The following is a 17,445-nucleotide window of genomic DNA, read 5'->3' as shown; positions in this document are numbered from 1 at the left end:
AAGCTCACTCTTTTTCACCCATATTTGTTTACATTTGTGACTTTGGTCATTCCATTTGAAGTGCTTCCTTGGAAGCCACTATAATGAGGGACATTTGAATCTCTCTTGAACACTCTCTTGCCTCCTTGTAACAACCTATTTCTCAAAGTGAATGATTCATTCATTAGGTTGGTCAACTTTCTTTGGAAACTCTCAAACATCCTAGCATAACATCTATCAATGGTGTGTCCCATTTTTAGTGCAATGAGTGCACTGAAGTTTCAGTTTTGGAGGAATTTCTTAGGGACCACTTCTTCACAAGACTTGACAAAAATTGTTTTACCACTACTAGGAGTGGTAGCTTCATCAACAAACCTAAGCCTCTTTTATCAAATGATTTCCTCCCTAAATTGATCAAATCACTAAGTCTTTTAGAGCTAGGATGTGACTCTTCTTTCCTAAGACTCAACTCATTCTTAAACACTTGATTTCACTCTTCAATTCATCACACATTTTCTTCATGTCAAAGTGTTCGCCCTCAAGAAAGGCAATCTTATCTAGCAAAGATTTTTTCTCTCCCTTTAGAGTTTTAATTCATTGATTAAACTCCTTTTAGAAGTCTTCCACTCAACTTGTTCCTGTTGAGACTTAAGCATTCCTGTACAAAGTCTCATATGCAGAGTCAAAACTCATCTCATCACCATTTGAGTCACTTGACTCACAAGACTCACTAAGTACCTCCTTTTTGAGTGGTTCATCAATGACACTTGCCATAAAGGCTGTGAAATTAGTGCATTCCTCACTAGCATTGGATTCTTTTTCACTAGATTGACATGATTCTGAGTCACTCCAAGTGACTTGCATGGCTTTCTTTCCTTTTTTCTTGAGGGACATTCTGTGGCATAGTGTCCCTTTCCTCCACACTTGAAGCATTCAACCTCAAGATCCTTTTTGACACTCTTGTCTTTCTTTTGTCTTTTACATTTGATTTTCCCATTGAATTATTCCATTTTTTACCATCTTCCTTGGACTTCTTATATTTCCTGAACTCATGTATTTTTTGAATTTTCTAGCAAATCTAGCAACCTCTCCATCCGACATTTTCTCATTACCCTCACCTTCGGAACCTAAGGACTCCTCTTTAATGGCATTCAAGGCAATGCCCTTTGATTTCCTAGGTGATCCAAGAGTCATTTCAAAGGTTGGAGTGAACCCACAAGTTCATCCACTTTCAAGGAATCCACATCCTTGGATTCTTCAATGGCAGTGACTTTTGCTCTAAATCTCTCCGGGAGAGATCTTAGAATTTTTCTAACCACTTTGGAATTAGGGATGGGCTCACCTAGATTAAAACTAGAATTCACAATGTCCATCAGTTTTGCATAGAACTCTCCAAAGTTCTCATGATCCTCCATCCTAATTGTCTCAAACCTAGAGGTTAACATTTGAAGTTTGGACACTTTCACAGCATTAGTGCCTTCATGAGTCACTTGGAGGATATCCCAAGCCTCCTTAGCCGAAGTACATGTGGCTATCCTACGGAATTCATCCGTGCTAATGGCATTAAAGATAGAATACATGGCTCTAGCATTGTTCTCACTAGCTTCATTATCACCTCTATCCCATTCCAACTTAGGCTTGATAACATTAGTTGGTCTTCCTTCTCTATCCAACACCTTAGGTGGAGACCAACCAAATTCAACGGCATTCCAAACTTTTTCACTTTGCATTTTGAGAAAATATTGCATTCTCACTTTCCAATGAGAATAATTTTCGCCGGTTAAAAATGGTGGTCTCCCAATGGAAGCTCCCTCTTGATGAGGTTCCATGATTGAGATTCAAGGACCGAAAATGATTTTTCTTTTAAAAACCCGCTCTGATACCAATTGAAAATGTGAATCTCAATAATGAACTACACCTAGAGGGGGTGAATAGGTGTTGTAGAACAATTTTAAAATTCTCCCAACAAAGATGACCTAACCTTAGACTATCTTTATGTCAATAAATTTTTTCTTCTAATAACTTTTCAACAAAGCAAAACATCCACAACATCCACAAGCAATAATGTATGCATCAACACTCTCCCAACAATTTATAAATGCAAAACACATGCAAATGCTTCAACACTCCTCAAAAATAAACCAAAATATAGAGTGAGAGAAAGAGACAATGAACACCAGATTTTTAACGTGGAAAACCTCCGAAGAGATCAAAAACCACGGGCCTATCACCGATTGAAAACTCCACTATGAAGAATAAAAACTGAGTACAAGGTTTTACCTAGCTCAAGCCAACCAATCCTTCCCGGAATACTTGACTAGTTCCTTCATTTTCAGCTTCTCCTTTTGGAGCATACTTGGAGTCCGCACCAAGCTCAATCTCGGCCTCTTCTTGAATCCACACAAGAAGAAAATGGGTTTTTGCACAACCCAAATAGAATGAGAGATTTAGATGTGAATTAAGGAATGAATCAACCCATTTATTGCTCAAGAAAATCCATTGAAAACTAGTTTTGAAAACATTAAGAGAAGTGGATTTTCTTTGCAATCAAAAACACCAACTTAGGAAAGCAAAAATGAGAAAAATGAAGAACACTTGGAGTGTGGCTGCTCTCCCACGTTTTCAGCAGTCTCTCTCACCAGAAAATGAGAGAAGATTGGTTTTTAGAGTGTAAAAAGAAACCCTTAATCTAATGGCTGAGATTTGATCAAAAAAACATTAGTTGGATAGATCCACCCCTACACCTGGATAGATCCAGAAACAGAGGAATGAAAGCCTTGCACCAAAAACAATTTTTCCCAACTTTCTAACACATTTAAAGATTAAAAACCGGGTTAATTCACACCCAATCACTCCACACTCGACTACATACCTCAGCCTCTTAGCAAAGTCTTAGTCTTCAAAGTCAAGTAGTCCGAATAGGAATAGGAAAGCCGAGTTAGAGGACACTTAGGAATTTTGTCCGGAATTGCCAACTTAGCTAAAACACTCACAATAAGAATAACATGTGGCTCATGGCCTGCAGTCTCTTTTTCCAAAACTACTTTGGAATATATTCCCTTGGAAGAAAAAAACAACCTACTGCAAAACAGAATCACAGTTACCATTTCTCAAGCTTCTTCCTTCCAAGCTTTCCTAGGGTTGGATATAGAGGAGAACGAGAAGGAAGACAAAAGTTGAAACTTTGCTTTTCCATTGGTCCTTCTCTTTAGTCATTTCTGAGATCCCTACCTACTGTCGTATTGATGGACACCTCAGACATGTGCCCAAACTGGGCAAAAGCTAAAATGATTTGATTCTGATTCATGACTATCACGTCTAGGAACTCTCTCTTACCCGCATTAGTAGTTTTCTGAACTCTCATGCCACCTCCATGGATCTTATCCCCATTGTTTGCGTCGCTATCAATTCTTTTGAGGATAGTCTCATTGGACACCCATCAAGATTTGAAGTTTAAAAGTAATAACAAATACAAAACACATGTCACAATGAACTAGAGTGACCCTGCGTCATAATCTATCACAATCCTTCGATTTAATTGCGTAATGCAAGTCATATTGATAGTGCCCCACTCATCCCCCTAATGACAGAGGTTCCTTGTATTAGTCTAATCTTTGGGGTTTTAGTGTCAAAAACTATATAATAGAATTCCTAGTCATTTTTCAATTTTGGTGCCTTACTCATTATTTAAAGGAGAGTGGTGAGGAAAGTCAAACACTACCATTTCTCACATCCATTATTCCTATTACGTTCATCCTACTTTGGTTGACTATGAGTTGTTTATACTGGTTATTAGTTACCACTACTTCTTCAGATTGGCTACCGTTCCCATCTGATCTGATGCAACCTGACATGGATAAGGATGTGGGAAAGAGATGGACGAGATCATGAAGGCATTAACTTCAAAGAATGACCCTCTTAGTGGCCTATGTCGACCAGAAGAGATTTTCCATAGTTGATAGTGCTCAGCCCCCATCTTGAGTAGATGCCAGCATGAACTACTTTTTAAGTTTTGAGTCTTTTGACCCAAACCTCCCCCACCCCTCAACCCAAAAAAAAAAAAAAAAATGGTTCGAATCAGGGCTTTGAAACAGGGAGCCTTTTGAGTTTGAGCTCCGGCCATCACCGACCCTTTCTATCATTTCTTTTTTCATACTGTTTCTATACCAGCAAAGAATACTTTGGATTTTTATCCACAATTCAAAGAACTTAAAGTCAAACAATTTCACTTTCATTCTATTATGATATTAGCACGTGATTATTTGGGCCGTAGATTGGGAAAGTCGCTTAGTCGTATCATATGTTGGGAGAAATGGGCCATTAACCATCATAATGGTTTCGACTTTTTCTGTAATTTTCTTGGCCATTATTATAAGATGGTCTAAGACTGAAACAAATAATAGTCCAACTGCAATAATTTAATTATATGGTGATAAGCTTTTTGAAGCAAATCTAAAGTTTCAGAATTATGATGTCTCCAATATGGATGGAGTAAATGCAGAGGCAATCCATCTCAAAGAAGACCAAAATTTTGGTAATGGGCCTATCATTTCTGCCCCCATCGCTCCTTTAAAGGTTTAAACTACTCATAACTCATCCCCAAACACGACTTATTTTCATTCCTTTTCTGGTAATCAACCAATGGTTTCATCTTTCTGTTCTTCGGCCGTCTTCAAATCCGGTTGAATTTGACAAGGGGGCAACTAAAGGAAAAGGAGTAAAGGAGAGTGGAGGAAAGTGTAGTGCTGTTATCATTATTTAATTTTTTTTTTTTAATTATAGTCGGTGAGAAATAAATATATAATATAATTTACTTGAGATTCGTATCTAATCGAAATCTTGATGGTGGAATATAAGCTTATAGGTTAGGACGTTGCTAATTACCCTACACTTGAGTTCGACACCATACAACTTCACCAGATTCACATTTTTGATTGATACAAATTTGATTCTAACTTAATTCATTCAAGTCAATAACAATTCAATAAACGTGGTATGTGAAATCAAGATCAAATTATTTGACATGGACTGATTTCATAATTAGATTTAAAAATACGCTTGATAGCGAAAGAATGCAAGTGCGTGCATTTTTTTTTTTGGGAGAGTGGGGGGCGGGGGTTGCGGGGCTTTTCAGGCGTTGGTCCCTTAAAGAAAAAACTGAAGAACGGGCGATGGATGTCATTCCCATCTAGGGACCAACAATGACGTCTTAGTGGGAAGGAATAATATTTTCTTACTGAAAATCATGGCCAAGAAAAATTATCATTTTTCATCTGCTGTAATAAACAGAATGGTCAAGAAAGGAATCCATCTATATAAGAAGTAGAGACCACAGCTTCCCTCCCCACCAAAACATAGTCCTGCGATATCTCAGTAGATATCCTCTCTGAACCTTACAGCCTTTTTGTATTGATTATTTCTTCCTACTACACAGGCAGTGAGGAAAATATATTGTATCATCCAACCCAAGTGAAAGATGGCGCAGAGACAGGAAGGAGAAGTTGATGAGAAGACATGGGTTTATGATTCTTCTGTGGATCATAAAGGAAGGCTCCCTCTCCGAGCTTCCACCGGTGTTTGGAAAGCCTCTCTCTTTATTATTGGTAAGGAATCTAAGGCTTATTTGGCATAACCCCTACGCTAAATCCAAAAGGATTCCTGTCTGATTATGCTCATGTTTATGCTCCGTTTGGCAGTAGGGAAAGTAGAAGGAAAGTCATTCTTCTGTTCCTTCTTTTTCTTGTCCGCCTATCTGCTTATCTCAACCAAACAGATCATGCATCTAATTTCTAATTACTAGTTGCTTCTTCTTCCTTCTCTTTTATCTTGAATTAGTGTTATTTGTGGTTGCTCTTTAGTTTGATCTTTGCTTCTTATTCTCTTCAACAACATTACTTGTTCATGTTATATGCTTTTATCATTTCAAACTATAACCTTATCTGCACCCACTAGATGTAGAGGCCTGGGAATTCAACAAGGAACAACCCATCTTCCCCTGGTTTATAGTACAACATACGAATAATTGTTCTCAGACTATTTCGTACCAAGAAAGAGAGAGAGATAGAGAGATGAATATGACTGGAGGATCATTCCTAGGATAAGATACATTTTTTCTTACTGTTGGCTACTGAGTGTTAAAATCACATGCACTTTCCCACAAAGAATTTACCAACTCATGGAGGCCATGCATGTGTGTTCAAACTTCAAGCATAGAATTTGGAAGTCCTGCCAAAATGATTGAAAATATCGTACTAGATCTTCTGTTTTAGAAAGCTTCCTTTTTTTTGTTCTTTTGCCTTTTTCTTTTTAAATGAAAGAAACTAATCATACTCGAAGATAAAGTCCCACAATAATTGCCCTGATCCTTTCAAGCAGTTCCCTAAATTTTGGTATCAAACATTTGTTTATGTTTTAAATAGGATTTATATGCAAAGAAGCCAGATGAAAACCAGCTGTAAAGGCAAAAGTAATAGCTCCAGCTGTGTTTGATCTCTGATTTTGAAGATTATTGAGAGGCTCAGGGTGGTCGAGGACCCTAATTTTTTTTTTTTCCACTTCAATTGAATGACCAAATTATAAAGGTATATGGCATCAGTTTTCATTTTTTACTAATTGTTGATTATATACACAACTGTATCAAAAGTGATCAAAATCTAAGGGAAAGTGGAAAGTAGTGATAGTCATGAATTGACCCAAACCAATCAAAGATTGAGGTTCAATCATATCGTCCAAAAAAATTAGTTTAGTCATTTATACCACATAAAAATCAAACAATCAGATGACGGAACTTTCTGGCCTAATTGATGAATTGGGTCCGGGTTCAATTCGAATTTTAAGATCATATTACAAGAGTATATTTTTATGAAAAAAAACTGATGTTTGCTTTTCTGGTCATATGAATGCTGATTTGATTTTCTGTGACTATTTGCAGCAATTGAATTCAGTGAGAGGTTGAGTTACTTTGGAATAGCAACTAGCCTGATTTTATACCTCTCTAAGGTAATGCATGAAGACCTCAAGTCAGCGGCAAAGAGTGTAAACTACTGGTCCGGAGTAACCACCACGATGCCATTACTTGGAGGATTCCTGGCTGATGCTTACTGGGGCCGATTCTCAACAGTTCTCATTTCATCCATTGTCTACCTCTTGGTAAATTGCATCTTTTAACTATATATATATATATTAACTATCTCATCCCATTTGGTGCTTGGTTCATCCCATCAAATGAATTCAATTGGACTATTTAGAGTCAACAGTCCTACGTCCATGGGTGGTGGAGATCCACACAAATCAAAGCTGGACTTGCACTTTGATATAAGTTCATCAATGAGTCAAGTTTACAAGGATTGGAATTCTTGTTTGATGACACTAATTGGGAATTTTGTGTTGAACAGGGATTGATTCTCTTGACCATGTCAAGAGTAGTACCAAGCTTAAGGCCATGTGGCGCAGGCACATGTCTGGAACCTAGGAAGGTCCATGAGGTGGTCTTCTTCCTTGCAATTTATTTGATCTCTATAGGAACTGGAGGGCATAAACCAGCCTTGGAGAGCTTCGGGGCTGACCAGTTTGACGATGATTACTCCGAAGAAAGAAAGAAGAAGATGTCCTACTTCAACTGGTGGAACTTCGGCCTTTGTAGTGGACTCCTAATTGGGGTCACCGTGATTGTCTATGTGCAGGATCATGTGAGCTGGGGTGTTGCCGATATCATTCTCTCTGTAGTTATGGCGGTTACAATAGTGATCTTCTGTGTAGGAAGGCCATTTTATCGGTACAGGAAGCCTATGGGGAGCCCCTTGACCCCCTTGCTGCAGGTCTTAGTTGCGGCAATTGCCAAGAGAAAACTTCCTTATCCTCCTAACCCTTCCCAATTGTATGAAGTTCCAACAGCAAAAAAGACGCAAGGGAGATTTCTCTGCCACACCGAGAAGCTTAAGTAAGCAAGCAAACTTCTAATTTCAATTAGATTCTGCTACATGTGATCCATGTCACTAAATTTGTTTCACTGTGAATTTATTCTTGTGCATTACTTAGTCCTAATAGATTGCACTGCACAAAATCTTGTGCCTATGCATTTTTTCTCTTCGTGTTTGACATGTCTGGGTTTACCATAATAACAGAGCAAGTGAAGAAAACTTAATTTATTCTATCAATGTTTCACAGATTTCTTGACAAGGCTGCAATCCTCGAAGACAATGGAGATTCAGCGGAGAAGCAACACAGTTCATGGAGACTTGCAACTGTAACAAATGTTGAGGAGATGAAGCTTATCCTCAACATGATTCCCATATGGCTAAGTTGCTTGCCATTTGGAATTTGCGTAGCCCAAGCCTCCACATTCTTCATCAAACAAGGTGCAACAATGAACCGCAAGATTGACAACGATTTTCTCATCCCTGCAGCCTCAATTTATTCTCTTGCTGCCATAGGAATGATAGCCTCAGTCACCATTTATGAAAAGATTCTTGTACCTGTGCTAAGACAGGCAACAGGAACCGAAAGAGGTATCAAAATCCTCCAGAGGATTGGTATTGGGATGGTTTTCTCAATGATAGCCATGATAGTAGCAGCCTTGGTTGAGAAAAAGAGACTTGGCGTCGTGGAGAAAAATCCGCAAACTGGTTCACTTTCAATGAGTGTGTTTTGGTTAGCTCCACAGTTTGTCATCTTAGGTATTGGAGATGGGTTTAGTCTAGTGGGCCTGCAAGAGTACTTCTATGACCAAGTTCCTGACTCCATGAGAAGCTTAGGCATTGCCTTCTACCTTAGTGTGATTGGAGCTGCCAACTTCCTCAGTAGTCTGTTGATAACAATCGTGGATCACGTAACAGAGAAGCATGGGAAGAGCTGGTTTGGTGTGGATTTGAACACTAGCCGCTTGGACAAGTTCTACTGGCTGCTAGCAATCATGAATATGCTCAACTTGTGGGTATATGTGATCGTGGCTCGCCGTTATTCTTACAAGAATGTGCAGAGAAGGGCAGCTGTGGCTGTGGCCGACTGCTATAATGGTGATGGAGTAGGATCAATGGCTTGATATATATGCACTTTAGATAGTTTTGTGGATATGCCATTATTGCTTTGGCATATGTTATATAATGGTCAGTGAACAGAAAAAGGCTTGGAGTGTTGTAGCACATGAATGGTTGCTTGCAATTGAAGTATTTTCCTTCTTAAAGTTTCATCTTATTAATCTACTTGATAAATGTCACGTGCCGAAGCTATTTATCTCCATTGTGCGGACTGCTGAAGGATACAACTCCGATCCATATAATGGACTGCCTCTCGACAGCTTAGCCAAATAGATCACTTGAAACCCTATTTTGCAGGTCATAAGTTCAGAACTTGGAATTTCATCAAATTCCTAATAGGAATTAGAGAAGTTAATGAGATGCGTCAGTCACCGACCATAGACTGGGAAATTAACCTCAGGTTTTGCCTTCCTTCTCTTTTGTTTTCTTCTTTTTCCCTCTTCGGAGCCACCAATACCCCCTTTTTGGGCTGCAACTTTGAGTAGGTCCAACATGCCAAAGCCGTGCCCAATCCAAGATTCAGGTTGGCATGAGTGAGATTTCAAGGAATTAGAGTCAAAAATACCAACTCCAAAATATTAAAATACGAGAACTAGCACTGATGATTGAGATAGCCTATTGAAACTTGAACTCACACATATGGTTGGTAAAAGTGAAGGCTGCACCGATCTCAAGTTTATCCTATTTATTCAATATAATTCGCATTTCTATTCCATTAAAAATATTAAATGGTATCAAATAGGTATGCAAATTTCTCATACCTACCCCACCTCTCCCGTTTATTTTTAAAGAAAAATTAAAAACTTTTCTTAAAAATTTATTTTTATTTTTTTTAATTATATTAAAATATTATAATTTTGTATTGAAAAGTAATTATGTTATTAAAAATAAAAAAAGTAAATTAAATTAAATTAAATTTATAAATAATAAAAGTTGGGTGGGAAAATACCCAAACCTGTCTTAAGTCTTAAAAAAATTCTCAAATAAACCCCTAATACATTTATTTAGATTTTGCACTCATCTCATTATCATTCTTATTCACACACGATTATTTAATATTTTTAAATTATATTCTGTATTATTTTATTTAAGATATAAAATATGAAAATAATAAAAAATAAATTGCAACACCTCTCTTTTTTAATTATCTAAAATTAATGTGTGTCTCGTTTTTATTTAATTGTTAAAGTATTTTAGAATATTAAAATTTGAGATTATGATTTATCATTTATTTTAAATTAAATAAAAAAGTGATAAGTATTTTTAAGGTTTTTGAGATATTTAACTTATAATATTTTATGTTATAAAATGGTTCATATCATATAGATTTTAAAATAATTAGTAAATAACTTGAGTTCTCATGGGTTTTAGCATGGGTTGGTAAATCCCGACCCGATTTGTGGCGGGTTGGATATATGGACAGGTGGCGGTCCTCGTTTATCCGGCCCATCCTAGTCCTTTTTAACTTTTCAGAGGTTTCAGTAGGTAAAATAAAAGTTGGATTGATATGTACAAATTGGACATTACAATTTAAGAAAGTTAATGCAACATTCAACATACTTTTTCAGACAAACCAACCTCCATTTCTTTGAAATCTCGTGACTGATAGAGACATTTAAGAGCAAAACAAAATAATAATGATAATAAGTCACAAGAAGAAAAAATTAAGAGGCTTATGGGACCAATTGGACCCAGCGTGCAACACTTGGCACCCCCAAATTGACTGCAAACATCATATAATACCCCGGCGGAGCGATCTTCCCTCCGGGCGGTGCTGTACAGACAATCCGGTAACGTTCATCAGCGTCGGGCACGGTGGGACTAACGGTCAATTTCACCAGTCTCTGTCCTTGCGAAAACGAATGTGTGGCAAAAGGAGCGCTTGCCAAATTCACTTCCATTGACCCAACAACCGGCAGCGTAACCGATACGAACACATCAAATTGCTCCCCGAAACGGACCATTTCGGGCGATTCATCAATCACCGGACGAATATTTGCTTTGTCCGCAAATAAGTACTCGGGCGAAAATGCCTCGATTCGCAACTCGGTGGGAAATTCCGCTGCGAATTTGTAGAAGTAATGTGGGTTACTTCCGGCGATTAACACCCTGCCGTCTGGCAGCAAATTGGCGGTGGAGTGGTACATCCTGGGCACAGTGCCCGGGGTCAGTGTCATGAAGCGTAACCCAAGCGGTTGATTTGGGCGATAGAGAAGCGGGAAGATACAGGGGCTAGAAGCCAACTCGAAACCTTGAGACCCAGCTTGGGCTCCATTTATGATCAAAACATCTCCGGTGGGGAGCATCACCATATCACCCATGATCCGACCAAATGGCATGTCCTCCATTTCCCAAACCGGGTGGGGCGAAGTGGCCACTATGCGGCCACAACTACCATGCGCAGGGGTGTCAGTGCTCTTCTGAATAAAAGCGCCGAATTGGGCTCCACCACATACCACGATTATGGCCATTGAGTAATCTCCCTCCAGAGCAAGCATCACCGATGAACCAGCCGACGGGTAGTTTCGTGGGCCTCCATCCAAAGGTGGGTATTCAAGCATGATTTTGTTACTAGTATAATCGTACATTACTGCTTTATTATTGGCGAAAATGAACAAGTGACCGTTGGGAAGAAGGTGAACGTAAGGGTACAGATTGTCCATCTGCTTGTCCTCTACGTCACTCAGAAACGGTAATTGCACGGCGCCGCCCTTCCTTGGCGGATAATATTCAACACTGTTCGCGGCTCTACCGCCGACGATGATGACAGAGCCGTCGGGTAAAATCTGGTTGGTAGCATACCACCTCCCTGTTTCCAGCTCCACGTCTTTGAGCTCCTCCCAGTCGCAGAAACCATGTGGGCCGCAAGGTACGAACTTTCGTATCTTCTTCACACCGTCCAAGTCGCCTCCCGTCTGTAAGAGCGAGCCGTCCGGAAGAAACTGGCCGGAGGAGCACCAGGTGTCGGTGAGGATCTTGAGTGGGCGGATTTTGTTGGTGTTGAGGTCGAGGAGGACAGAATGGGCGTAGCAGTCGCGTTTGAGAACTTCGTCCTTTGGGTCGTAGCGGCAATGGCCTTTAGGCAGCATTTTCCGGGAAGGACCAATGTTGGTCCGGTCTAGGAGGACGACGGTACCGTAACGTGTGACGGCAGTGTGCATCGAGGCTATACCGGCGTTGGGAACGATGAGTTCCCATGTGCCAGGAAGATCTGCAAGTGCGACGATGGCGGCATCCAAGATCATGAAAGCAAAGAGGAATATAACGCATTTCCAGGGAGAAGGAGAAGAACGGGCCATCGAGGGTGGGGCAGTGACTCAGTGAGTCTGGCAGAGAGTGTTCATGTACTTCACTTGAAGTAACGGATGACTCACAATAAGACAAAGAATGAGTGAAGCAACATGAACCGTCGATTTGAGCACTGACGACGAGGACGATACTCGTATTAAGATAGTGATAATGAGCTGGGAACGATCCCATATCAGTCGGAGCAGGGATGACACGTCATCAAATTCGTGTCTGTTCTCTTTTTTTGGAGCGAAGCGTTGTAGGGTGATCCTTGCTGCGGAAGGGAATATTATATAATATAAAACAATAGGTATGAGTGGGGGGCCACCACGTGGCTAGTATCCAACCTGCTCTTCTTTTGGTTTCTGCGAGTGGATAAGAGTAGCTAATGTGACGGCAGAGTTAAATTCCAGGCGGAGGAGGGCAGAAACGTTACTTGTCATTTCGTGTATTTATTTCTTACCGATTAAGCATTCGCATCACTTGATATCACCATCATGTAGATTTAAAATTCATGAAGCATGGTAATTAATTACACCAATGTCACCCCCACCTACGTAATCCACTTCTAAAATCTCTTTCTTTTGAAAAACAAAAACCCCACAGATGATAACAACCTAAGCCCATCTTTCAATAGGCTCCCATGTCGGCCATGTGTTGAAAGGGCGATTCAACCCTGAATTTTTCACTTTTCATTTTTCAAAAAATACAATCCGATTGTTACAGCTTGGACGACTCCGGAGAGGAGCCATCTTTAATGATTGTCATGATACAAGAAGAAGGCCAATGTCCAGTCGTGTTCAAATGGCGCCTGCTCTTCTTCACATATATATATTATTACATGGAGGGAGAGAGATAAGAAAGAATAATTGACAAGTGCCAACAAAATATATTATTTATCTATACCTTTTTAATTGGGAAAGCAGGGGACATCATAATTTGGTTGGACTTTTCTTGAAATCGTGGAATCAAAGTGAAGATAGATCGAAAAGACTGCTTTATAGGGCTTTGAGTTGGAGGCTGCTAAGAAATTGGTTTAGCTTTAATCATACACACTCATACCCCGTGAGGTGATTGGGCATGAAGCTGTGTGTTCAGTTTAACAAAACTGATTAAATTGCAATAATGGCGATGCATCTGAATAATGGACTATTGGACATCCAGACTAGTCCAAGGTGAGATGTTTAAGTGGGCCTGGGCATGTTGGCCCGTAGGACCAGCCTAGACTCACAGAGGCCAATCAACTACCCAATCGAATTGGGTACAGACTACACATCAAACACCACCGCATATCTTGACAAGAATTAGAATTATTTGTGTTTGGGAAATTAATGATTCTTAAATGAGGAATGGATAAATAGGGTTTTGTTTTGTTCTGGAGGAAAAGAAAGTGGATGGATTTTCTCAGCACACAAGAAAACTTGCATCCAGATGATCTACAAGTTAGTCATGTTGGTGTAATGTAATCTTTGTTTTGTTGAAGCTGGGTACTAGGAAAAACCATTTTTCCTTAAGAGAAGCAACCAAGCCCAAGAGAATGATGAGGGAGGCGAATGTTGCATACCATGCATATTGGGGTGGGCGGAAACGGACACCATGGTGGGAATCAGTAATTGAAGGTGTGACTACTGGCAAGGAGAGCAATAGACTTGGGCTGTTTGGACGAGGGTTATTAATTGAATGCATGGTGGTGGGCATTTCACAGGTAGACACAGTGAAGTGATTGCGCTAAAGTGTGGCAAGTTTTCAATTTTGTGGGAATTCGCTAGCTAATTTTCAAGGGGTAGTTCATTTGCTAAAACCCAAAGGTTCAATTATTGATTTCACGACCAAAAGTTCTGAAATTTTATAGGGAAAATGTATTATTGAGTATAACCTAGGATTAAATTATTGCGACAATGAACAAATATTAGTGATTACATAGAAATATTATAAGAAAATTTAGAAGAAGAAAAAAAAACAAGAGTAGAACGGAAATTAAGAAAATTCAGAAAAATATTTTTAAAAAATTAAAAAATAATAAAACATATATCTAATTAGAAAAGTTATTTATTCGTGATTCAAATTGGCCCCGTGATTGAATCATGTATTATTAAAATTAAAATTAATTATTAAGAATTAAAAATAACGAATTCTAATGAAATATTGAGAGCAACCCCCATCAAGCCAATAAAAAAAAAAAAAGCCCATACAAGGTACAGGAAAATTCTTGAAGTTTTATAGCCCAAAACAAAACTGTGCATGAGCAGAAAACGTGAACCAGGAAACCTAAAAACATAGTCTTCAAACTTCAAACAACAGAAGACCAAAAAATAAAAAGTTAAACACATACCGGAAGCAGCACTTCATTCATTCGCCTCGGCGGCTTCAAGCCTTCACCTGCGACTGTTTTGGGTGCAGAGACAAGTTTCGTACCATAAGAAAACGAATTTGCTCTACACCTTCACCTGCTTCCCTTTGGTTGCAGCCAGAGACTAGCTTTGACTCAGCTAGTTTCCGCGTTACCAATTCCTTCGGTTTCAGCTTATTTTTGAGCATCGATTTGAGGGTCAGATGAATAATCAGAGAGTAAGGAACCTCCGAACAATAAAACGACGGAGAAGGATTGCAAATGTGCAAGGAAATTGGGATCTGAGGGACTGAAGGGGAAAATTTGAAATTGGGCTATGAAACGATGTCGTGTGGCAACACCAATGCTTTTGTGAGTGTAGGCTTGCAATTTCGGAGCCAAACCTCCTAAGAATACCCGTGGTTTCCTATCTCTTCCGTGAATTTTCATGTTAAATCTTGTGTCATTAGTTTATTATCTCTATCTCTTCTTTAGTTAATTCATTGGATTTATCCCGATTAAGAATGCTACAATATTTTAATGAATAGATTATAAGACATTTAAGCTGAAATTTGTTTAATAAATTATTAAAATGGTTTTAAATAATTTTTAGTTTGGTTTATGAAATAAAGGATATTTAGATTTGTGTAGTTTGAAGTTAATATAAATTTTGATCAAAGAATATTGTTACATGTGAATTGTATTAATATCATTATTAAATTATTGTTAATACATTGATTTTTACATGTGATTTGACTTGATGTATTTGGTGATGCAAAAATAAGGTACCCTTGGAATGGGGTGTCGGTATGTCTCCCAAAGGGAAAGATAGCGTTAGTCTAATACTACCCCTAAGGAGTTACCTTCTCGACTTATTACCTCCAAGTCAAGTCAAGTCAAGTTCATGATTTGATCGTCAATAGTATCATCTTGACAAACCGTATTGTATTTTGGTGTTTAGTTAAAAAGTTTGTAAATGACCCAGATGACACACAATCTCCTTATTCCACACGCATGATCGCTATATAAAAGGAATACTCAGGACATGAAGAATCCAAGAAAAAGACCATAGAAAAATATATATCTCTAGTATTAAAGGAGAAAACTATTAACAATGAAAAATTTTGAGAAGGAAAAATCATTCTTAAAAGACTTTTTCAAATCATTACAAAACACCTATTAACCCTTCTTCTAAATGAAATCCATTGTTGAGACTCACTCATAACTCAAATTAAAATAAATAATAAACATATACATGTATTTTCAATTTTTTTGATTCAATCAAATTACAGTCCAAATCATAAATGATTCAAATGAACAATTCAAATCAAAGAGCCCATAGATACATAGTTGAATTGGTTTGACCAACCGATGTTATTTGATTTTTAAAACCTTAAAAAAATAGATGATAAAAAATAAGTTCAAACAACTAACAAATTCTAATATAATTAACATCATAATTCTAGTCTGAGAAATATAAGACAATAAGACTAATGATGTTAAATTGATAAAGATAAGTCTCTCATGGCAGTACCATGTTGTCACAAGAAGAATTGACTTCCTCTGGCATATGAATCCAAACCTCCAAAACCATTACAACACTAGCATCATATTAAGCTTCCAATTACCTCCAATCTATTTGAAGGTTGCAAGCAAAACATATACACACATTAAAAGATGTATAATATTATAAAGGAAAATATGAATGGTTTGAGAAGTTAATAAAGAAATGAGGAAGAAGGAAAAAAGTTAGTAGAAAAACGCTAGGATGTGTGAAAGCAGAGGGTGGGGCTGGGACTGAATTAATTTGCAGACATATGATGGAACACAATCAAAGGTGGATGGTGTGCACATCCTAAAGCGTCGCTGCTTTCTTAAATATGCACACCTTAGCAAAGGTGCCTTTTTTGGGAAGATTGAACAGCAAGTCTGGAAGTATTACATAAATAACCAAACAAGTTACAGCATGCCGGTAGTTCTCTGGTCAATTCCAATGGGCTCATGGGACCAGCCACCTCACTCATGGCTGAAAAAGGTGAGAACGATTTCTACTTGCTCATCACAAGATGCCAAATGGGCCTTTCGTGGACAGTCGATCGTAGCACATCATCTTCCATGGGTTACATTTTCTTTTGAATCTCGCAACTAGTCACATTATTTGGTGAATCAACCATTTTGATTCTTTCTTCGACACGTTCCCCCCCCACCCCCAATATACCCTATTCAACCATCAAAAACCACTTTTCCATTTAAAAATAAAAAAAATAAAACCCTTCATGGGATCGTCCCATAACATCCAATCCTTTGTAAAACAAATATCTGGGATTGGACCATCAAACGATCTAACATAATTTTGGAGACATGTCCAAATGTCCAATGGGCCTTTTGGGCCACAAACCTATTTTTTGAGTGGGCCTGGAGTGAATATGTTACCTCCCATGTTCCCATTTCCATTATAGGAGACAACGCATTTAATAATTCTAACAAATACGACCAATCCAAGTTTAGAAATTTCAAAATTACTTAGCCTGGAAGGCAAAGTAAAGAGGTCGAGCCCAAAAGTCAACAGAATGACTACGCTCCATTTCGATGAAAGTGCCAGGATTTTTGAAGCACTTGACAAATGGGGTTGAAATTAAATTAAGGTAGTGGGAAGGAAAAGCTCCTCTTTACTTGGTCGTCTACTACTACATTTCATGTAAATAATTGATGGTCACAATCCATAAGCATTTTATTTTCATGTATCAAACATGTCTGTTTTCTTTAAATATAGCATGTACCATGTTCACAATCTTGTCTAGGCTTCCCTGACTT

The 17,445-nt window shown here is 38.4% G+C and overlaps 2 protein-coding genes across 2 annotated transcripts; one reads left to right on the top strand and one right to left on the bottom strand.

Annotated features, from left to right (window-relative positions):
* Positions 1-5,254: 5,254 nt before the first annotated feature.
* On the top strand, positions 5,255-9,175 carry LOC117920405 (protein NRT1/ PTR FAMILY 5.6-like). Its single transcript, XM_034837902.1, has 4 exons — positions 5,255-5,582; positions 6,911-7,128; positions 7,374-7,918; positions 8,146-9,175. Exons 1-4 carry the CDS (start codon positions 5,456-5,458, stop codon positions 9,017-9,019), a joined length of 1,764 nt encoding a protein of 587 aa, XP_034693793.1. The 5' UTR covers positions 5,255-5,455; the 3' UTR covers positions 9,020-9,175.
* Positions 9,176-10,543: 1,368 nt separating this feature from the next.
* LOC117920406 (aldehyde oxidase GLOX) lies at positions 10,544-12,943 on the bottom strand. Its single transcript, XM_034837903.1, has one exon. It carries the CDS (start codon positions 12,311-12,313, stop codon positions 10,688-10,690), a length of 1,626 nt encoding a protein of 541 aa, XP_034693794.1. The 5' UTR covers positions 12,314-12,943; the 3' UTR covers positions 10,544-10,687.
* Between the last annotated feature and the right edge of the window lie 4,502 nt (positions 12,944-17,445).

This window comes from Vitis riparia, chromosome 8 (genome assembly GCF_004353265.1).
Source record: "Vitis riparia cultivar Riparia Gloire de Montpellier isolate 1030 chromosome 8, EGFV_Vit.rip_1.0, whole genome shotgun sequence".
Lineage (NCBI taxonomy): Eukaryota > Viridiplantae > Streptophyta > Magnoliopsida > Vitales > Vitaceae > Vitis > Vitis riparia.
The sequence above is the reverse complement of the archived record's forward strand: the minus strand, read 5'-3'. Positions and strand labels throughout refer to the sequence as shown.